At 47.1% G+C, this 22,514-nt stretch overlaps 2 protein-coding genes across 5 annotated transcripts in view; one reads left to right on the forward strand and one right to left on the reverse strand.

Moving 5' to 3' along the window:
• The window catches only part of CYSTM1 (cysteine rich transmembrane module containing 1), a 66,362-nt gene extending 50,812 nt beyond the window's left edge, over nucleotides 1–15,550 (forward strand). For 2 of the 3 annotated variants that reach the window (XM_082651479.1, XM_082651481.1), the window contains exon 3: nucleotides 15,067–15,550. In XM_082651479.1, coding sequence (XP_082507605.1) covers nucleotides 15,067–15,173 — 107 coding nt within the window. In that variant the 3' untranslated portion in view covers nucleotides 15,174–15,550. Of the gene's footprint in view, nucleotides 1–582; nucleotides 921–15,066 lie in introns of those variants that run through there. The other variant, XM_082651480.1, reaches the window with a different exon arrangement.
• Nucleotides 15,551–16,608: 1,058 nt separating this feature from the next.
• The window catches only part of PFDN1 (prefoldin subunit 1), a 60,517-nt gene continuing 54,611 nt past the window's right edge, over nucleotides 16,609–22,514 (reverse strand). Inside the window, exons 4-5 of one of the 2 annotated variants that reach the window (XM_082651085.1) lie at nucleotides 17,262–17,341; nucleotides 16,609–16,786 (exon numbers count right to left, since the gene is read on the reverse strand). In XM_082651085.1, coding sequence (XP_082507211.1) covers nucleotides 16,783–16,786; nucleotides 17,262–17,341 — 84 coding nt within the window. In that variant the 3' untranslated portion in view covers nucleotides 16,609–16,782. Of the gene's footprint in view, nucleotides 16,787–16,938; nucleotides 17,342–22,514 lie in introns of those variants that run through there. The other variant, XM_082651084.1, reaches the window with a different exon arrangement.

The following is a 22,514-nucleotide window of genomic DNA, read 5'->3' on the forward strand; positions in this document are numbered from 1 at the left end:
ACAATTATTTCTGTAGAAAAACCCTAGATACAGGTTTTCTGGGTCAAAGTTGTATGCATCGCCCCTCCTCGCCCCCTCCCAAGGGGTTTCTACCAATTCACACTCCTGCAAACAGATTTTGAGAGTTACAAATGAATAGTAACAGAGCTGTTGTGAGGATTAAATGAGATAATGTGTAAAGCTTTCAGCCAGTCCCTGCCACATCAGGCTGTAGGGCAGGCCTCACTGCAAACTGAATCACTTTGATGAGTCAAGTAAAGTGCTGGGTTGGGTTTCGTAGTCAGCTTGGGGAAGGGGAGGTGGCAGGAAACAGTGGTCTGACAGCTGCTGAGCAGATGTCACCTTCATTCACACATCCAGGAAACTACCTGATGTGCGCCAGACACTGGAGCAGGGATGGAGCAGGGAACCAGATAGCGTGGCTCCGCCTTCACGGAGCTGACAGTCTGGAGAGAGAGGGAGACCTCGAACAGGTCTCCACAGATTGTGCTAAGTGCTTGAGCAGCACAGCACATGTCTGCTCACCGTGCCCTCTGACTGGGTCTCTCTCTCCCCGCCCCCGCCCCTCCCCTGCCCCCCCAGTGTACGTGGAGCAGGAAAGGAAGACGGACGACACCGGGTGTCTGGCGGCCCTGGCCGCGTGCTGGGCTGCTCTCTGCTGCTGCTGCCTCCTGGACAACTTGGACTGAGCAGCCGAGACCCAAGTGCTCCCTGCAGGCCTGCCTACCTTCTGTTACTGGAATAAACTACTAGTGCTGCACAGTTAACTTTTTTTCTTTCTTTAAAAATTACCTAATCTACAGACTTCAAAATTTTAGCATCTATGATAGGTGTGAAATGGTATCTCACTATTTTAACTTACCTTCCTCCTTACTAGTGACCTTGAACATAAAAAGATGTTTTTGATTTGCCTTTACAAATCTTGTGAATTGCTTGTTACATATCCTTAGCCCGTTTTTTCTATTCGTTTGTCTTCTCTTACTGATTTGTAGGGAATCTTTAAATATTCCACAAATGTTTGTCACTTTTATAGGCTTGGAAATACCTTCTTCTTATCTGTCTCTTAACCTTTTTATAGTGTATTTTCTAGTATGAAAGTTTTGTTTATTTTCTATTTTATTATTTTTGGCTGCGTTGGGTCTTCGTTGGGTCTTCGTTGCGTCTTCGTTGCTGCACGTGGGCTTTCTCTAGTTGTGGCGAGCAGGGTCAACTCTTCGTTGCAGTGCGCAGGCTTCTCATTGCAGTGGCTTCTCTTGTTGCGGCGCACAGGCTTCAGTAGTTGCAGCATGTGGACTCAGTAGTTGGCAGCGTGTGGGCTTTAGTAATTGCTGTGTGCGGGTTCTAGGGTGCACGGGCTCTAGAGCACAGGCTCAGTAGTTGTGGCGCACAGGCTTAGCTGCTCCGTGGCATGTGGGATCTTCCCGGACCAGGGATCAAACTCATGTCCCCTACATTGGTAGGCGGATCTTAACCACTGTGCTACCAGGGAAGTCCCGAAAGTTTCTAAATGTCATGTTTATCTTTCCCTCATGCTTTTGTGTGTTTTAATCTTTGAAAAATCATTTTCTATTCCAAGATTGCAAAGATAAGCCTATATTTTCTTCTAAAACTTTTTCACCGGCTTTTTTTTTTTTTTGGCTGCATTTGGTCTCCATTGCTGCACGCGGGCTTTCTCTAGTTGTGGCGAGCAGGGGCTACTCTTCATTGCAGTGCGCGGGCTTCTCATTGCGGCGGCTTCTCTTGTTGCAGAGCGCAGGCTCTAGAGCACAGGCTTAGTTGCTCTGCGGCATGTGGGATCTTCCCGGACCAGGGCTCGAACCCGTGTCCCCTGCATTGGCAGGCAGATTCTTAACCACTGCGCCACCAGGGAAGCCCTTTCACATAGTCTTTAGTCCACCTGAATTTGTGTTTGATCATGGTGTAGGTTAGGGTTCTGGTTTTCTTTTTCCATTTTGATAGTTCCAGCACCATTTATTGATTAGGTCACCCTTTCCCCACTGATTTGAAATGAGATTTGTCATATAACAAGTTCCTACATATAAATGGGCTAAAATCATAAGTCTGGTGTGACAAGCATCTTCCCTGCCCCCAGGACATGCATACACACATACTCCTTTTTCTTCTTTAGAATTTTCTTGGATGTTCTTAGCCATTTACTCTTTTACTGTAATCTGGATTTTAGGATGAGTCTGTCAGTTTCTATGGAAAACTACCATGTTTGGCTTTAATCGGAACAGCATGTAATTTATAGAGTAATTGGGGGGAAGAGTTGATGTATTTAAGAGAATCGTCTTCCTATCTGGAACATGGTATCCCTTCGTTTTTTTGGACTTCTTTTATGTCCTTAGATAAAATCTTATAATTTCTTCACGTAGCTTTCGCATATCCTTCGTTGGTCTTTAAAACTGGAAGTCTTCTCAGGTACCTTGCATTCTCAATGCTATTGTAAATGGACTCTTTTAACCCAGTTTTATCACAACATTGCCTTAGGACACTTTAAACTGTGGGAGGAGCAGTTCTTCAATCTGCCCCAAGTGTACTCCCAGGCAATCACCCTCCGACTGACACTCAGTAGATGCTGAACATCTCCAGTGTGTTAGGTGATGGACCACAGAGAACAGACCCCATCCCTGCCCCCATGGGGCTTACACTCTAGGGAGGGAACCAGACATTAAACAGTCCCACAGGTATTATTGACATTCTGCTTTCCTATGAAAAGAAGATATGTATTGCTATGAAAACATATGAAAAGGGGACAGTCTGCACAGTCTGGGAGGGTGCTGAAAGATGAATAGCTGTTAATAGGCAAAACAATGGTAGGAAAAGCAGGTGCATAGGCCCAATGGCAGGAGAGAACATGCCTCATTTGAGAAACTAGAAGAGGAAACTGGTGTGGCAAAGAACAGTGGGGTGTTGGGAACAGATGAAGAACAGGCAGGGGCAAGACAGGGAGCTCACAGCCCCACTTAGGGATTTTGGTTTTTGTCCTGTGAGCAGTGGGAAGCCATTGACAGATTTTAAGCAAAGGGATGACATGATCAAATTTGCATTTTTAAGAGCCCCCTTTGACTTCCATGTAGAGAATGGTTTGAGGCACAAGTTCACATGATGATGATGGAAAGACATGAACATACTTGAGAAATTTGGAAGTAAAATCACAGGACTTGTAGATGGATTGGCTATGGGGATTGAAGAAACAGGGAGTGGGGATGACTCCTGAGATTCTGACTGCAACTAGATGCCTAGTGGTGGTGTTTGTGGAGGTTGGAAACAAAGGAAAGGAGTATATTTGCTCAGGAGGAAGAAAATCATGTTGGGCTCTGAATGTGTTGGGTTAGACTGAGGTGTTTATGAGACATTCGAGTAGAGATGTCAGGTAAGCAGTTGTATATACACCTGGAGCTTGGAGGAGAGGTTGGGCTGGAGATTTAAATGTGGAAGGCACTGGCATATTGGTAGTAACTAGAACTGTGGGAGTGAATGAGATCACATCAGGTAGAAATGTGGAGGGAAAAGAGAAGGTGGCAGTGTAGGGCTGAGCTTTAAGGAAAACTGACTTGCACCTGTAGATGATGAACCTGCAAAGGAGTCAAAGATGGAAAACCAGGAGAATGGGATGTCCTGAAAGTAGAAGAATTTGTATTAAGGGAGTGATCAGTAGCATCATTGCTGGGAGGTCAGGTTAGAACTCAAAAATATGCATTGGACTTAGCCACACTATTGTCACTGAGGGGTGGACTTCCCTCCAGCTGTGAAGGACACCAACAGAGGGAAAGACAAGATTGCTAGGACCAGAATACAGGATTGGAGGAAGGCAGGCATTTGTGTAGGCGTGGAAGAGACAAGCTCAGAGTGCAAAGAACCAGCTGGGCACCATGAAGGCTCAAAGCCTCTGCTAAACTGGAGAGAACCATGCAAAAAAACAAGTTCCAGAAGGGTCAGACACCAAGTAAGGGAGTCAGGTTATTGTCACTCAGCTTTGAGCCTGGACAGAGAAAACACTGCTCCTCAAGCAAACTGTGTCCCCTGGGGTGGCTGTTGGAGGATCCAGCATGTAGATTATCAAGCATGTGACTATCCTTGCTGGGGAGGCCCTTCTGAACAGCAGCAAGTATAGATCCGTCATGACCACCATTTCAGCCTTTCTGATAGTTTTCAGATTTTTCTAATATAAATTGTTTTATAAGAAACTCTCCATGCAACTCCAGTGTGGAATAATACTACGGAATTGCAGTTGAGGCAAGGACGGGCCATCCCCTACCTTTTTATAGAATCCCGGGGACCTGAGGAATGCATCTGAAAGCCTTAGGTCATTCTGGATCTTCCAGTATATTTGGCTAAGGGAGATTTAGGCTGGATGGGTTTTGACTCTGGGATACTGCCTTATAAGCAGAATTATCAGAGTGTAATTGCTGGTGTATTTTCTGAAGATCTGGGGGGTACTTTATTGCTGAGTAGTATTCCATTGTCTGGAGGTAACAGTTTATTCATTCACCTGTTGAAGGACATTTGGGTCGTTTTCACTTTTTGGTGATTATAAATTTATGTACAGGTTTTTGAACGTTAAGTTTTCATTTCTCTAAGGAGTGAAATTTCTGGCTCAAATGATTAAGTGTATATTTAACTTTAAGAAACTGCTACTGTTTTTCAGAGTGGCTGTACCATTATGCATCCCCATCAGCAATGAATGAGGGTTCCAGTTGCTCTGTATCCTTGTCAGCACATATTGTCACTGATTTTAATTTTAGCCATTCTGATAGGTGTGCAGTGGTATCTCCTTGTAGGTTTTTTTTCTTGATTAAACAAGGATTGTATTTATTTTGAAATTACGTATCATACTCAAGCTGCCCTCAAATGTAATTTTCCATTATCTACATTTTAATTCTTGTAGTTTTAATTTGCATTTTTAAAATGGCTAACGATGTTGTTGTGTACGGATTCGCCCTTCTTATACTATCCTATTTGGTGAAGTGTCTGTTCGAGTCTTTTACCCACTTACAAGTTGAGTTTTCTTATTGTGGAGTTTTGAGAGTCTTTATATGTTCTAGATAAAGGCCTGTGTTGGATATTATTTGCATATATTGTCTCCCAGTCTGTAGCTTGTCTTTTCATCTCCTTAACAGATTCTTCTATGGAGCAAAAGTTTTAAATTTTGATTAAGTCCAAATTATCATGCTTTTGTTGTTCGGCCTCAGAACTCTCTGCCTAATTCCAGGTCATGAAGATTCTCTTCCATGTCTTCTGAAACCTTTACAGTTTTGTGTTTTACATTTAGACCTATGATCCATTTTAGGTTACTTTTTACATAAAATGTGAGGCTTAAAATGGTTGAGGTTTTTGTGTGCCAATTTTTTCAACATTTGTTTGAAAAGACTATCATTTCTCCATAGAATTGCTTTTGCATGTTTGTCAAATGTCAGTTGGCCGTGTTTATTACCGTCCTCTCTATTCCGCTCCTTTGATCTGTCAGTCCCTTCACCAATACCATAACCATCTTGACTATTGTAGCTTTATATTAACCTTAAAATAAGGTAGTATGAGTCCTCCAACTTTATTTTTCAAAATTATTTTAGTTATTCTAGTTCTCTTGCCTTTCCATAAATTTCAGAATCAGCTTATCTACAAAAAATACTGCTGGGATTATGATTAGAAGGCCTGGTGGGTATTTAAATGGCATGACTTGCTCCCTCTTATGTGCCATAACCTCTAAAAAAGCAAGGCAGCCTGCCTGCTCCTTCATTTGCTATGTTGTGATTATTCCAGCTTATGATTGATTATATTGGTGTCTTTTGAAGTTTGGCGGTAATGAGGTATGTCTACATCGAATTGGGCAGGAACAGCCATGAAAAGATGACCAGTATGTTGAGGGGCTTGTGGGCCAGGTCATGCTCTAGGACAGGTCAGCCACCATCATTCACAACCTTGGTCTCCATCTGTCTCCCTCCTGAGCAGGTAGAGCAAGACTTGCCAGTCATTAGAGGAATCTCCCTGCCTCGGGCTCTTTACACCTCTGCCACAGGGTCATAGAACTGTCCTGTATTGGGCATGATCCGATTGTTTCTCTAGATTTTCCTTAATTTCTTCTGCCTGGCATAACAGCCTCACTCATTTATTTCTCAAACAAACAGCCACATTAGAAGTATATTCATGATATGTCATGAGATAATGAACTGCTTCCTCCTTTCTGCTGTAGTAACACTACCCATGACATCAGGGCTTCCCATGCTCATCTGTTTGACCTTCCCCAGCTCACACCCATTGTTCCTGTGGTCTGAGGCAATGGCACAGGCAGACTTGGAGAGGAAAAGCGGGTACTGAGGGAGCGCTGCACACATCCTCACCCTGTGTCCTCCCATCATTGTTCTTCAGGCCCCTCCCCAGTCTCTTGGCTGACTTAAGGATAAAAGAAAAGCTGCTTTCTATTCTCCAAACTAACACCGGCTGTTCTCTCTCTTCGCCTCAGGGTATATGAGATTACTTGCTGAAGTCTTCTGTCACCCTAGCCAACCATTTGAGTTTCCCTTTTGGTCACTTACTTTTTCTCATCAGCGGAAGCAGCAGTTCTTGGTTATCTCCTCAGATTTACCAAAAAAAAAAAAAACACAAAACCCTAAAATTATCTAAGTTTTTCATTGTATAAGCTCATCTGGATAGAGCACCCCACCCCCAAGCTGCTGGGCCCCCGTGTCAGCCTGTGGCATTTCTGTGTATGTGCCAGCCCTGCCCGCTCCTGGGCCTGGGCCGCTCCCTGTGGCTGTATGGTCAAGACCAAGCTCTGTGCGTGCTGCTGGGCCAGCAAACAAGTTGTAGAGGCTGAACTGGAATGCCTGGCACCTCTTAGGTCTTTAGCTCTATGAACATTAACAGTGGAATGTCTATCAAATTATGAAAGATAACGTTTGAAATGTACTATATGATCTCATCCCATGGTGAAACTTGGCTGTTTGTAAATTGAGATTTTTTTGGTCCCCCCCCCCCTTTTTTTTTTTTTTGCGGTACGCGGGCCTCTCACTGTTGTGGCCTCTCCCGTTGCGGAGCACAGGCTCCGGAGGCGCAGGCTCAGCGGCCATGGCTCACGGGCCCAGCCGCTCCGCGGCATGTGGGATCTTCCCGGACCGGGTCACGAACCCGTGTCCCCTGCATCGGCAGGCAGACTCTCAACCACTGCACCACCAGGGAAGCCCTGTCCCATCTTAATAATGATATTCACCTTTGTCCTCATCCCATTTTCCCATGTCATCTAAGGCAGTAGCTTCCCAAACTCTCTTTCCTTCCTATGGAGGAGGATGCAGGGGCTCTAAGAAGTCAAGTGACTTAACCCGAAGTCACCCAGCTATGGCAGAATAGAGCCAGGACCTCTCAGCTCTGGTCTGCAGGCCCTGGTCTTGACCTCTTCTGTCAGTACAGGGTAAAAAAACAAGCCTTTATTTTTTCTGTTATGTAAGTGGGGTGAGTGAGTTCCAATCTCCTGCTTGTAGAACAGCATGGCCTTTACTGGAAAGTACCGAGCACTGCTAGATCTCCAGCCACACACACCCAAACTGGCAACTTCCAGCATCGCATTGAGTTCCGCGTGACGAAGAGGTGGCATTCGTGCGGTCACACACCCTGTTCAAGCTCCTCAGCAACCTTCTTGCCTTCTGTGGCATCTCCATTTGGGAGGTGGGAGGAGTATGGTCCTTTCAACGCTATCAGCTCCTTTACCCCATTTCTGCACATTTCCTAGACTAAAAAACAGATTGGAGGGAACTGTTTCTCGAAAGAGACTCTCTTATCCCCAGAGAATTTAGTCCTTTTCCTGAAATTCAATGAACAAGGCCACCCGTCCTGCTGGAATTTTCGAGGTTTTGAGTTGTGAACTGATCACATTTGACTGGCTTTAAGGTGTAAGGAGAAACACCCTACTCTTCAGTTTTAAGTCTTTTTAATGTGTACATCCCTTGTTGACTGTTCTCTTTCATATTATGTTCTTCTACTGGCCTTGGTGTCTGCGTTGTCTTAATGCTAGCCATAGACTCATCACGTCCAAGCAAATGCTCACATGTGTATGTATGAGGGTTTCTTTACTCCCTTTACCTAAGGAAATGGGATGTTTCCAAATATTTCACCCTATTCTCTTGAGGCGCCTCAACAGCTAAAGTTGTTTGTATTCCGCCTTCCTAGCCCCCAATACACACACAGCCCCTTGCTTCTCCCCTGGGTTGTCTCCTTCCCCATTTCTGAGCAGCTGTGCTTCATGTGGACTGCCAGTTCCTCTGCTTTTGTCATCCTGTGATGATTTGGTGCCACACATATGAATACCAATCCGAATATGGATTGGTTGGAGGAACCCCTCCCCGCACACAGACTCAGAATAAGAAAACAGATTTCTGGTGATTTTTTTTCTGTAGGATGTCATCACATTGTGGTTCCCATTAAGTCCTCCCTCCTTCACTCCATGGCAGGCCCTGGGCCAAGCACTTTACATTCTTATGTTTTTGTCACAAAACATAGGCTCTTAGGCACTGCTTCCTCCCACCACTTCACAAGTGTGAAGGCTGGGGCATGGGGAAGCTGACCGTCACTTGGGCAGTGCCCCTCCAGAGCCCATGTACATAGCTCTTGTCCTTAGATAATAAAGCAATTCAAGTGGTGGGGTGCCCAAGGAAAGTCTGAAGTAGATTGAGGGGGATGTTCCAGCTACACCCCACCCCCAGGAGGTGCCTTGTTCTGGGCCAACACACCCACCGAGTGGTTGCCAGGAGGGACCCTGAAATTCACTCCATCTCCCAGTTGACTGCTGGACCAGGTCCATTCTGCCCTCCCCTTCGGACACACTGTGGAGTAGGGTGAGGGCTGGATCTTGCTCTCCCACAAAGACAGTGGATTTCAAGGGAGAACCAGGCAACAGAGGCGAGGCCTTTCACCTGTCCACACACGTTTCAGGTCACTTGCAGCCAGGCTGCTGATTTAAAGTGAGCCTAATCTTTTTTTTTAACATCTTTATTGGAGTATAATTGCTTTGCAATGGTGTGTTAGTTTCTGCTGTATAACAAAGTGAATCAGCTATACCTATACTTATATGCCCATATCCCCTCCCTCTTTGCATCTCCCTCCCTAACCCACCCCTCTAGGTGGTCACACGGAGCTGATTTCCCCGTGCTATGCGGCTGCTTCCCACTAGCTATCTATTTTACATTTGGTAGTGTACCAAATGTAAAGGCTCTCTCACTTTGTCCCCTTACCCTTCCCCCTCCCCGTGTCCTCAAGTCCACTCTCTATGTCTTTATTCCTGTCCTGCCCCTAGGTTCTTCAGAACCATCTTTTTTTTTTAGATTCCATATATATGTGTGTTAGCCTACAGTATTTGGTTTTTTTTTAGATTCCATATATATGTGTTAGCCTACGGTATTTGTTTTTCTCTTTCTGACTTACTAGTGAGCCTAATCTTGATGTTCAGAGAGCACTGGGCCAGGAGGCAAGAGGGCTGGGTGATAGGCCAGGACATACCTTTAATTCACTATGCGACCTCAGTTACCACCTCCCGTCTTTGGGCTCAGCATTCCTTTTTTTTTTTTTTTTTTTTGCGGTACGCGGGCCTCCCACTGTTGTGGCCTCTCCCATTGCGGAGCACAGGCTCCGGACGCACAGGCTCAGCGGTCGTGGCTCACGGGCCCAGCCACTCCGCAGCATGTGGGATCTTCCCGGACCGGGGCACGAACCCGCGTCCCCTGCATCGGCAGGCAGACTCTCAACCACTGCGCCACCAGGGAAGCCCCAGCATTCTTTTCTTACCAAAAAATGACTGGCCACATGATCTCCAAGGCAGTTTCATTCGCAGTTCTAGCATCTAGGATGTTCTCAGTTGTCCCAGCTTCTACAACCACTTCTGTCCCAGTGGCCCAGCAGGTCTAGCCCAAGGATAGGACCACAGGAGGTGGTAGCAGTCCAGTCATACTTACCAGACTGGTATGACATGTCCAAACGCACTTAACCGTTTTTGTTGTTTATGAAACAATTTTACTATCAGGTCTACTGTTCATAAAACTGATTGGGTTGGAGAGGGCTAAGGTACAAGCTGGCCTGTGACTGAGCCTGGGAAGAAAGAGGCTTGGGCCCACTCTCCGGAGGTGGTAGTGAGGGCAGTGAGGCCGAGGTGGCCTGGGGAAGGTCCAGAACTGAGCAGGCAAAGGCAGCTGCTGTCGCAGAGCCTGGGCCAAGGCTGTGCCAGTGCTGCCAGCCCCGTATCCCTCCTCTACCTGTGGAGGAACAGGAAAGTGGAAGATATTCCTCACCTCTCCTGCTCTTAACCTCTAGACTCCAGTGAAAACTACACGCCCTTGATTGCTTCTACTATTCCCGGCCAACCTTCACCCCCTCACTGTCCCCCCCCTCTGTATATTTACCTGGTGCTCATGGCCTTCAGAGCAAGTGGCACTGCCTTTAGGGCACCTTTTCTCACCAGTGCAACCCCCTTGTTCTTGAGTAATAAATGATCCCACTGCACGTGCACACCCAAGGAAAGCTGAAGTGCATCCTCAGCGAGCTGTGTGTTCTCCTCTCTGCCCCTGCATGGAAGGGGCAGGAACCATCCTATGGCTTTCCTGAGATTTTACTTATTCCTAAGATGTGGAAAGATCCTTCTCTCTCTTCTACCTCTGGTCTGAGCAGTAGGAGGGCTGTTCGGCAGCCTCTGATACCTCCGGGAAGGCTGGCCTTCTGTTGGTTTGGATGCTGGTTTAGAAGATGGGGTGACTACAGGCCTCCTGCCTCTGGCAAAGCTGTCATCTCCACTGGGGGCACTTCGGGGAGGTGCTCTGGCTGTGGTGGTCTTAGTAGAGAAGCAGCTTGGGTGCCCATCACTGGTCTTGGTCACAAGAGGCCAAGGTGTAGCTTCCTTAATTAGCTCCCAGAGCAAGAAGGTCCCAGACGTCAGAACTCTCTGGGAAGCCCGTCTTTTTGTTTGCTTCTCCTTACTAGCTCTCTGGGTTGGGACTGTGCACAGATGCAGAGACAAGTAAGAATGGCCTAATAAGGCTCAATTACCACTTCAAAGCCCTTGATTAATCATTTAAAATGTCTGAGCTGAGCAAGAAAAGGTTTCAGATTCCAGGATGGGGCTGATGGGGCTGACTGAGGAACTGGAGCCTTTAGCAGAGTAAGCCTCTGCTCACATTTCTGCCCAGGTCCCTGTGTGGTCTGGAGCCCCACTTGCCCACTGCCTGCCCAGAACCAGTAGCCCATGTGAATGGCCCCCCTGGGGTTGTACAATATGGTTGTCCTAGAATTTGGGACTGCTGGTTGGTGTGGCTGGTGGCCCTGGAGAACACCCCAGGGCTTGGTGGGCAGTTGGGCACAGGGGGATGCATACCTCTAAGCATCTTGCATCTGTCTTCTCTGCTTCCAGCAGAGAGGCAAGAAGGCAGATGGGGAGCCTCTTCCAGAATCTGCTCAGCTTCCCACAGGTTCTGCACCCAAGACCTACCTGGGTCTTTATGACCTAGTCTGGGCATCTGAGTCAGATCTATATGCTCATACACCTCTCCCTGCACATTCCACCAATGCCCTTCACCACCACCACCACCTTTGCACTTGCATTCACATGGCAAAGCTCTGAATACCTGGCCCTCCGTAGGCCCCACCACTGGGCTGGGGCTGAGAACATTGAAGGTTGGTACCAAAGGGCTGTGTGAGGCAAGAAAGACAAGCTGGTGAAGGACCCCTGGACCTGATCTCCAACTCAACCAGTTTTCTGGAAATGGAGAGTCCCTTCAGTCCCTTGCCTGGGACCAGGGCACAGGCTCCCGGCACTGGTTGAATAGGGTGGTCTTGGCTCCTGAGACACTAGATAGGAAATGGGATGGTTAGCCTTTGGGCTGATATGTGTGTGAGCCATGGGCTGATATGTGTGTGAGCCAATCTGTAAAGCCCTGCCTGCATCAGAAGGAGCTGGAGCCCAGCCTGTCCCCAGGCTGGCCACAAGGGGGCACTTAATCCCTAAGTAGGCACTCAACGTGAGTAGCCTCTGCAGACACCAGACCCTCTGCTCCCCACTGGGCACTGACTGCTCCCAACTCCACCCATTGCACTTTTGATCCCTCTCGATTTCTTTCCTCCTTTAAAAGAAAAAAAAATTTTTTTATTTTGGAGTAATTCTAGATTACAGAAAAGTCAGTACCGTTTCTGTTGTTGATCCAGCTTCCCTTAATGATGAACATATTACATAACCATGGTCCTGTCCAGCTTGCCAGTATAGGCCAGTTGCCAGGAAGGCCCATGTGGCCTGGGTGTGGAAACACCTGTATTAGAATCATCTCTGACCCAGCTCCTGCTGGGTAACCAGTACCACCAGAAAAGCTGTGGTGTACACAGTCCCCTGGCTTCAAGTACCCAGGGAGGCTGTCATGGCCCAGGACTCATGCACTCAGGTGTATCCTAACGGCTCAGCCAGGGCAGTATGGGAGCTTTCAGGCAGATTCACCTACTGGGTGGCAGGGATGGGCACAGGTGGCAGATTAGCAGAAGCCCCAGGGTGGGGTGGTGTCCTGGGGCAGACTAGGCCTGCAGCTCAGTGCAGCAGGCACCCTCTAAAGGTGCAGTACCTCAGACTCTGCAGGTAAGCAGGGTATCTAGGCAGATACAGTTGTAAAATATGCAATTCCTGGGTCCCACAGCGCATGCTGTGAGGAACTGTGAGGCCTTCCTCAGAGCTTTCTCCTGGGCCAGTCATCCCTGCTTTTGGTGATGGAAAGAAAAGCAAGGAAAACACAAGTCACTCCTACCTCCGCACCTACCCTCCCACACACGCACTGTTCCACCCCCATCTTCTCAACAGTCTGGAAGCACAGGTTCTGTCCTCAGCTAATGCAAGGGAAAAAGTCATAAGGGATTTGGAAGACTCGGTGCTCCAGCAAATACGTGACTCGGGTTTCTAAGGTATGTACAGCACTAACTACCCCTGTCAAGGTTGATGCAGCCCTCTGGCTTGAAGTCCTCTGTTCTGTAGCCAGACTCATTATTTCCAACCTCTGTAAGCATTGTCAGGGAGTAATCAGCTCAGTCTCTACTGCCCCAGGTTGTGGAGTATGGCAGGTGAAATAAGCCCTGGCAAGGACAAACTTGACTAATGGAGAAAGGTGATACAGGAAGGAAGACTGGGACATTTTTGTTTCCCTAAGTTACCTGAGGTTCAGTGGTTTTGAGAGGAAGAAGGGCTGGGAGCAGGGGAAGCAGTGAGGAGACAGGTGTCCCACAGGGTTGTGAAGATCAAGTGGTGCTGAAAGGCCCTCAGCACAGGTCCAGGTCCAGGCACATCGTGAGCACCTCTGTAAACGCCAGTTTAAGAGAGACTGCAGGACCTGGCACATAGCAACCCAGCCTCAGGCTGGGTCTCAGGCCTGGGCTAAACAGGCTGTTTCCAGAGCTGGCAGAGGAGGGGGACTTTATGTCCCAGGGGCAGCAGAGTGGCAAGGAGAATACAGCAAAAGATTATTCAACGGCGTCCACAGCCAACTGTGTTCTCAGTTTCCCTGTCCAACACTACCCATGCATGATCATGGGAGGCTGGGAACTTGGGCAGGTGGCAGGTGACACCCTGCTGTGGTGATCCCAGAGTTTGGAGTGCCCAGGCCTTCAGTGGGTGGGGTGGGCTCCGGCTAGAGTGAGAGAGGACTGTCCTGGAGCCCGTTCACCCCTGTGCTCCTGGTCCCTATGCTACCCAGTTGGGGCCTGAATTCACATCCTGCCTCTGGCTGGTCCTGTGCTGAACAAGAGACTTACCTCTCTTAAGTCTTGATCCTTACCTGTGAAATGGGAATGATGGTATCTCAAAGTTACTCTTAAGACTAAATCAAGTAATGTGCCTTACCAGACCTCAGAAAAATAAATGGGTTGTCACCTCGTCTTTGACTAGGCTTGCCTGGTGGTGGGTCTTGTCTCCCAGACCCTGAACAACTTTGTCTGTGTTGAGAGGGGCCAAATGAAAACAGGCTGAGATTAGACCTGTGCCGTGAGAGAAGGGAAAGGGGATGTCTCTGTGGAGGGCGGCTGATACAACAGAACCTGGACAAGCTCACACTAAACCCAGCGTGTTCTAGCTACTTACTATACCAGGCTCTAGAGAAAAGAGTTGCCAAGAGAGGAGGTATAAAAATAGATACACAAAAATAGAACTAAAAGATGCCAAAGGACTGGTTTAATTTATAAGATTCATGTATTCATGAACTTTCAAAAAGTTTAAGATCCTTACTGCTTATTACTGAGTTTGATGATGGTTGTTTTGAGATTTTCTTAAAAGTGCCTGCAGATCCTTTGAGGCCAAGGTCAACCATCAGACATTCTAATGGGAAGCGAGGCTGACGTGAGCCACAGCTCACGAGTAAAGGGTGGTTGGGGGTCCTTCTTGATCTGGGGATTTGTTTGGCACTCAGATCTCTTAATACAGCGCTTAGCCCTGAAAGGGCTCAGATTTCCTACTCCATTCTGGGGAAACGCAAGAGTACCAGGCTCCAGCCATAGCCTCCCACTTGCCTAGGTTTTCATCCTGCCTACCACATTGCTTTGTGCAAAAGTTTAGAGGCTGGAGCACATACTGCATTGGCTAGGTATGAAAACCAAGATTCTTGGTTAATCTTTTAAAGCCTAAAGCCCCCTTTTTAGGAGATTTTACTTACTCTCTTGCTCTTGGGAGATGGCTTAGATGTATCTAAAGAAATGCCCCCCAGTTCCCCTGTAGGATTCGGGACAGAGTGCTACCTGGTTTATAAACCAAGTAGGGTTAGCCAACTCTGGCCAGAGAGCAATGGACATTTCTTACTTAACTGGCTGCCTTGGTGAGGCCACTGGTTAGGTTCCCTAGTGCTTGCCCTCCTGCAGGGATGAATGTCCTTAGGAGGAGGGGGGAAAGTAGTTGAGCCACCCTTCCTCCATTCATCACCCAAGACTGCATAAGTGGAAAGGCTGCACAAAGTCTGCTCAGTGGCTTTGAGCTGCTGTATGTAGCTCTCCCTTGGTCTGGGAGGTGTTGGCCCTGTAGAGCATGGGGTTTGTGCCCATTCATTTTCACCCTCTCTCCCCTTCCCCATCCAGTGTATGTGGTGGAAGACCAGAGAAGGGATGACCTGGGCCCATCTACCTGCCTCACAGCCTGCTGGACTGCCCTCTGTTGCTGCTGTCTCTGGGATATGCTCACCTGACGACCCTGGCTCTCCTGTCTTGCCAGCTCTGCCGCCACCGCCAACAAGCGTGCCTGCCCCCATCTCTTCTGATTGCTGAAATCAATGACTAGCTCTGCACAGACACTTCTACCTTCAACGCAGTGGGATTCTAGATTAGCGGGGGTTGCTGCTGTTTAATTCAGTGACTTGATCTTTTTAATGTTCAAATCCATTTCTTATTGGTCTTTCACAAATGTGCTAAATGACTTCCATTTTTTTGGCCAAAGGCTTAGTGACAAAATATATATTTATAATTTTAAAATTATACATTCAAGGTAGTGGCATGATATAACATACCACTGAATGATTTCTCTGCTAACACCCTGTATGTTTCAATAAATTTGTCTAAACTTCAACTGTCTCAGTTATTCCAGATACAATCTAAACCCTGGGTTTCTCAGCCACTGTCCAGTGTCCAGTATATGATGAGGAGCCGATCTACCTTTTCATCCTGGCTGCTACTAGGAAGGCAGGGTCCAAGGCCAGGTGTCCTTCAGCCAGGAGGTCAAGGAGTCCTCACCGAGCTAGCATTCTCTCTCTCCCTAGTCCCACTGAGATATGGACTCACCAAGGAGCCACACTGGCTTTTACCCAGAGCATAGGAAAGGGCATCTCGGTAACTGTGGCTGCCCCAGGGCCTGCTCTGGAAGGAGAAGCCACAGTTGGGGCTCAGGTCGAGACCTGAGGCTTTCTCTTCCTGCTGTCCCCTCCCAGAACCCAACCCCTGTCCACTGACACACAAAGAAGAGAGCTGTCATAATACAAACTAGTCAGCCACACCATCCATCTCAGTTTTGGCCGCAGGGTGGCGCTGAGCCACCATAGCAGCAAATCTAATTTTCCTTCTTCAGCTGGCCATCCCTGAGAGACATAGTTGACAGCTCCTTGCCTAACCTCCTCGTCTGCCCACTTTCCCTCTGAATCAGCCAGGTGCTGATAAATAACTACCAGCTCTCTTTAAAAACAAACAAAAAGCCAAGATTTTGTAGCATCACCTGATTTCTGTGGAGTAAATGGTGGGTCCCACCGTAGCGGATTTCAAGCTACCAACGTGATATCCTGAACACGGAGTTGGGAAGACAAGGGCAGCAGTGCACTGCTATGCAGTTTTTCCACCATCCAGATACAACAGACTGCTCACCTCAAAAACACAGATAATGGCTAAATTTAGTAATTTGGAAGGGGTAAGTTCTAAATACTTATTAACCTTATTTTTAATATAATGGTAAATTTACAAACTTAATTCTTAATAATGGCTACTGTTTAACAACTGGCTTGCAACAAAATTCCTGAAAATTAAATAATTGGCTCTCCCGAGCCAGCGCCAGCACACCACTGCCCCCACGCCTCCAGGAGGCCTCAGGATTGTAATGTCCACCCTATGAACTGACCAAAGGGAGACCGTCTTGGAGTGCTGCTGGTTTATTACCAGATTTTCTTTTACAGTGTTTGGGAGGAAGTGGGAAAGGAATCTTTAGGCAGACTGCCACTGAGGCGCCACTGTTGTGTCCACTTACATTCATTCAGCTGTGCCCTGCTCTCCTTTTCCTTATCTGCATACTACATGGAGGCTTAGAAGTTGAGAGGTTTACCTAAAGGAACAGAAAAAAGAAGGCAAGGCTTCAATGCAGAAGGAGCAGGCCCACAGCCCTGGAGGAGAACAGGGAGGAGCTGAGGTGGAGATAGCCTCTGCCTCTCTGATCCTCTGTTCTCATCCATCAGCTCAAGAAAAGCAGACTTAGCAGAGTGGGACAGATGTCTTTTATTGGTCTGACCAGTGTGACTAGTCGTAGGCCCAGGAAGAGCTCTCCTATCTGTCCCGGCTCCCATCTTCCCTCTCCTGGGGGTTCATGACTCACCCCCAGGGAAGAAGGGTGGCAGGCAGAGCCAGGATAAAAAATACAGGGATGGGATCTGAAAGGGGCTCCAGGTGATGCATAAAACATAGGGTTACCAGACCATCCAGATAAAATGTCCATCAGGCAGAGCAGAAGCAGTTTCCCTATACAGGCCCCTGGCCAGGAATGGCAGGGGTCAGGGGGAAGAGCGTCCCTAGAGGCTTCCTACTGTGCCCTTCGTGCCATCAGCATCTCCCGGATATTGTCCTCAGCTTCCTTCACACTCCGCTCCAGGTAGGATTTTTTCTGCTGCAATATGAGAAGGAAATAAGGGTTAGGACCAGGGGGAATGTGCCAAGTTGGTAGATGCAGCTTCTATGCCCAATGGTATGGCTTCTCTGTGACCAGTGACTTCCAGGAGCCTATTGTCTATTGGGAGCCAAGTGTACACACCTGCCCAGAGTGTTCCCCCAGCCCGACCCCTGGGCACAGGGAGGGGGTTGCTCAGTACAGGAAGCAGGAGTGCTCTCTGGATGGCAATAGCACTCTTCCCCCAAAAGGAAGTAGACTCTAAAAACAGGCGTCTTGATACATGAAGTTATACCAGACAGACAAAGGCCAGGAAATTCCAGGACAAAGCTCTGGCCCCATAACAGATTGTCTCTCAAGGTTTTCCATGGCCCAGGCCAGGCGCCTGTAGCTGCCACTGCTGCAAAATGGACAGCATACCCTCTGCTCTGTCCAGCAAGATGATAGATAGGCTGCATCACACGTCTCACCAAGGCAGATGAGTCAAGATGAAATCTGCTTTTCTAATGAAACTGCTGCCTGCCAGGAATCCAGGACAGTGACACACTGAGTAAAACAGACCTTTTGGAAGTTTACCTCCTACCCCATCTGCGTCCTAAATTAAAAATCTCAACTTAAGACAAAGAACTTCACTTTCAGGAGCCACACCTGGACCAGGATTAACAAAAGATTAGTCAAAGGAAATCATGTCTGTACATTATTTGCCCTGTGGTCACCCCAGAAGTATGGTGGCTTCACCACTGGTCCCTGCTCTGAGGACACCGTTGTGGCTGCATTCCCACTTAACAGACATGAAATGAAGTCTCCCTTTTTGGGGAATACTCAAAATAATCCTCTCCCCAGGGTGCATGTGACTGAGCCACACTAGAGCCAGAAATGCAGAGCCCTAGCCCAGATGCAGCCAGTGCCCTTTCCCTCACCCCTCCTCCCTTCACCCAAGCAGCTGGGGGTTCACTTTGACTACTGAAGTGCCCAGGTGACCTGGGGAAGCCAGGGAAAGGCTGGGGCAGAGGGCAGGTAAGCAGCCTGGTCTCAGGCCTTGCTTGGGAACTGATCCCCAACCTCTGAGACAGGAAAATGGAATGAAGTGCTTCTATTACCTGAGGCCTTCATCAGTAAACCTCTCAGGTGCCCCTTCTACATATCCCTGCCTCTTAATTTTTCCCACTCTCTGTCCAGATTTTTTTTTTTTTAAAAGAAGATGTTGGGGGTAGGAGTTTATTAATTAATTTATTTATTTTTGCTGTGTTGGGTCTTTGTTTCTGCGCGAGGGCTTTCTCTAGTTGCGGCAAGCGGGGGCCGCTCTTCATCGCGGTGCACAGGTCTCTCATTATCGCGGCTTCCCTTGTTGCGGAGCACAGGCTCCAGACGTGCAGGCTCAGCAGTTGTGGCTCACAGGCCCAGTTGCTCCGCGGCATGTGGGATCCTCCCAGACCAGGGCTCGAACCCGTGTCGCCTGCATTAGCAGGCAGACTCTCAACCACTGCGCCACCAGGGAAGCCCCAGATATTTTTTAAATGATACATTTAGAGACTTTATAGTTTCCTTTAGATGCCAAATGCTGAGGCATCCACAGTATTTTTTAGTAAAATTTTATTGAAGTATAGTTGATTCACAATGCTGTGCCAATTTCTGCTGCACAGCAAAGTGACCCAGCTACACACATATATATTCTTTCATGTTCCCCTCCACCATGGTCCATCATAGGACACAACATAGTTCCCTGTGCTACATAGCAGGACCCCACCGTTTATCCATCCTATACATAATAGTTTGCATCTGCTAATCCCACAAATCTTTATCATAGTTCTTACGTGAACCTCTGGTTCCTATTTGTCTTCTAACTTCAAATTTCTTGAAGGCTAGAAAGAGCCCGATCTCTTTACTCATCTCCCATCTGTCCAACTTGCACACAATGCCTTACAAAAAAACAGGAGCTCCACAAAAACTCATAGTGACCATGATTATTCCATGGCTGAGGAAATTTGTTTAATTACACTGCTAAACCTGATACAGTCCTATCACTGTGATATCAGAGTGGGAACTTAAACTTCCTTTGATAAACAACTTGTGGTGAGTAAAAAAGAGGCAAATACTAGTAACTCCTGATACACAGCTGAAGAATGTACATGTCCTATGTGTTGTGCAGCAGCTAGACAGCAAGTGCCATGCACCATTCTGGGCACCTTTTGGGTCCCAGACCCGTAGGAATCTAAGGAAAAGGCTTGTGGAGCAAGTGGGGTTCTATCCTGGCAGTAGTCAGCCAGTGCTCAGGAGCCCAGGTCTGTTGCATTCCATCTCTGCCAACTTGCTGCCCCAGCTAGCAAAACCATAAACTTGGAGCATCAGCAAGAGCTTTTCTCCCTACTGCCCAGGCCTCTGGCCAATCAAATTCAGGTTGTAATTCTCAGCTTTAAAATTCTTCACTCTGTCACATCTCTTCCTTCTATCTTCCACTTCCAGTTTCATTACTTTTTCATGATTTTTACTACTGCATATCCTAAAGTCTTCAAGTTTCAAAAATAATGATGAACCTGTCTTTACATCTTTAGTTTAAATATACTTACTGGACATTAAAAAAATTTTTTTTCATCCCAACAGATGGGGCATCTCTAGCACAGACCTGCTTTCTAACTGTATTCCAATAGCTCCTGTCTCATCCTCAAACATACCTAAGCCCAGAAGACCCTCATAGTCAAACCCAGACCAAAGCACATGATGTGGGTTGAACTGTGTCTCACAAAAAGACGTGATGAAGTCCTAACCCCCGGTACCTGTGAATGTGACCTTATTTGGAAATACGGTCTTTGCAGATGTAACCAAGTTAAGATGAGGTCATACTAGATTAGGGCAGGCCCTAAATCCAATGATTAGTGTCCTTATAAGAAGGCCACGTAAAAACAAAGGGATACACAGGGGAAATGCCATGCACTGATAGAGGCAGAGAGTGGAGGGTTGCATCTGCAAGATTAGGAAGGTGCCAAGGATGGCCCACAACCACCATAAGCTAGAAAGAAGAAAGGAAGGAGTCTTCCCTAGACCCTTCAGAGAGCATGGCCCTGCAACACCTTGATTTTGGACTTTCAGCCTCCAGAACTGTGAAAAAATAAATTTCTGTTGTTTTAAACCACCCAGTTTGTGGTAACTTGTTATGCAGCCTTAGGACACCAATATAGCACCTGAAATGAAGGATGCTCCCAGAGACCGAGTTTATCCCAAGGTTCTTTTGGACCCACAGCTTCTACCCACACTGAATCACAGAGGCCTAGGTAAGGATCCCTAAAAGTTAGAATACTGGGATTGTACTTATCCGAGAAATAACTGTCATAGAATTGACCCAAATACAAATGAGACCATCAGAGAGAATGGAAAAAATTAAGGAACCAATGACTAAGTTAAACTTTTTCTTCCTTGAATCTCCACAGGTTAAAACCACTAGTCAAATCAGAAACTCTGTGGACCCTGCTCTTCCCCATTCCTGTAAATAACAACTCCATTCCTGCAACTCAAGACAAAAACTTCAGTGTCATCCTTGAATCTTCTTTCTTTCACATCTGACATCCAATCAAACAACAAATCCTGTCAGTGCTATCTCAAAATGCATCCAGAATCTGACCTTAATGAAGAGCCTCCTAAGTGGTCTCCTTTCTTCTGTCCTTGACCCCCTTCAGTTTCTTCTCCACACAGTGGCCAGAGTCATCTTTCAACATTTAAAACCTTCCTGGCTTTCCACCTCTCTCAAAATAAAAGGCAAAAGCCGTTTCAAAAAGCCACGTACAGTCCTGCTCTAAGCTGACTCTGACCTCCCGTCCCATGACTCCCTCTCTCTCTCTCATTCAGCTCCAGCCACACTGGCCTCCAAGTTGTTCCTCCAACCCACCAGCTATGCTCCTGCCTGTCCTTTGCCTTTGGGTCCCTTTGTGTAGGAACTCTCTTCCCCAGATATCTACATTACTTGCTCCTTCACATCCTTCAGGTCTTTCTCAAGTGTCACCTTATGGGAAATGCCTTCTTGATCATATGCGGCTCCATACTCTCTATTCTCCTCACCTTGATTTTCTTCCTTAGCACCTATCACCACCTGAAGCGGTATTTGTCTGTTTTCTCTTATGAGAAGGAAAGGTCCATGAGGGCAACACTTTGTTCTACTCTCTAATATAGTCCCAGTGTCTAGAAGAATCGCTGGTTCATAATAGGAACTCAATAGTTGAACACAAGTGCATTTATCGTGGGAAATGATGCCTTACTGATTTACTTGTACACACACTCCTTTTTAGTTTTCCCTCCTGACCTGAATGACGAATACCCATCGGAGGAAGAAAAGGCAAAAAATGACCATTCTCCTTCAAGGTGGTTTTCAGTTTTTGACATTGCCCTCTAACCTCTGCCCCTAGATAAACACAGGTTTAAAACTCAGACCTCACTGATCCTGATGGGGACATGAAAACCTTGCTCCCACAAACAGGCCCTAAGGGTCAAAGCCCTTACGCTTTATTCTCAGGTCAACTTGTAAAACCATAAAACCATCCCAATTTCCCACGTCCTGGAGTTGAAAATCCTTGAGAAACTGCTCCATGTGATGTCAGTGTCAGGGCCACTGTGCACTACAAGGGGATAATAATTGCTGTGGAAACTCTAGGAGGCATGTGAAACCCCCACCTTCCACCGGGAGTCCTGGTAAGGCATTTGTTGGCCTCACTGCAGCACCTTTCCGTCTTACTGAGCAATCTCCCTCAGAACCCTGTCTGTAGGAAATTCTCTCCTGGCATCAAACCACAGAGCTCTAGGTGCGGCAACATTCCTGTGGGGCCTTGTCCTCACGTAAAATTCTGAGATTTCCTGTGGGGCTCAGCACGGCCAGGGAGATGACATTGTTGGACTTATTGCTCATCAGCCTGAAGTTCTTCTTTCCGGGAGTCAGACTGAGGGGTTGGTGTTTCATTCTCATCCTCTCACAAAGGAAAGAGGCTCAAGTCCCTAGAACTTTTCCAACATGACACAATCTCTCAAATAGACTCCTGAGGTAATTCATCTCGTGACACTATCTCTATAGACTTCTTCTTTTCGTAGGAACTTTGTCTCTTTCTCTAAATTAATATTTTTCCTGTTTGTATTATCTTAGGGTATAGAAAAGTCTTTTCCCCTCTCACCTTTTATTTCCCCACTTGTAAAA

Source organism: Grampus griseus (assembly GCF_964374135.1).
Source record: "Grampus griseus genome assembly, chromosome: 3".
Taxonomy (NCBI): Eukaryota; Metazoa; Chordata; class Mammalia; order Artiodactyla; family Delphinidae; genus Grampus; species Grampus griseus.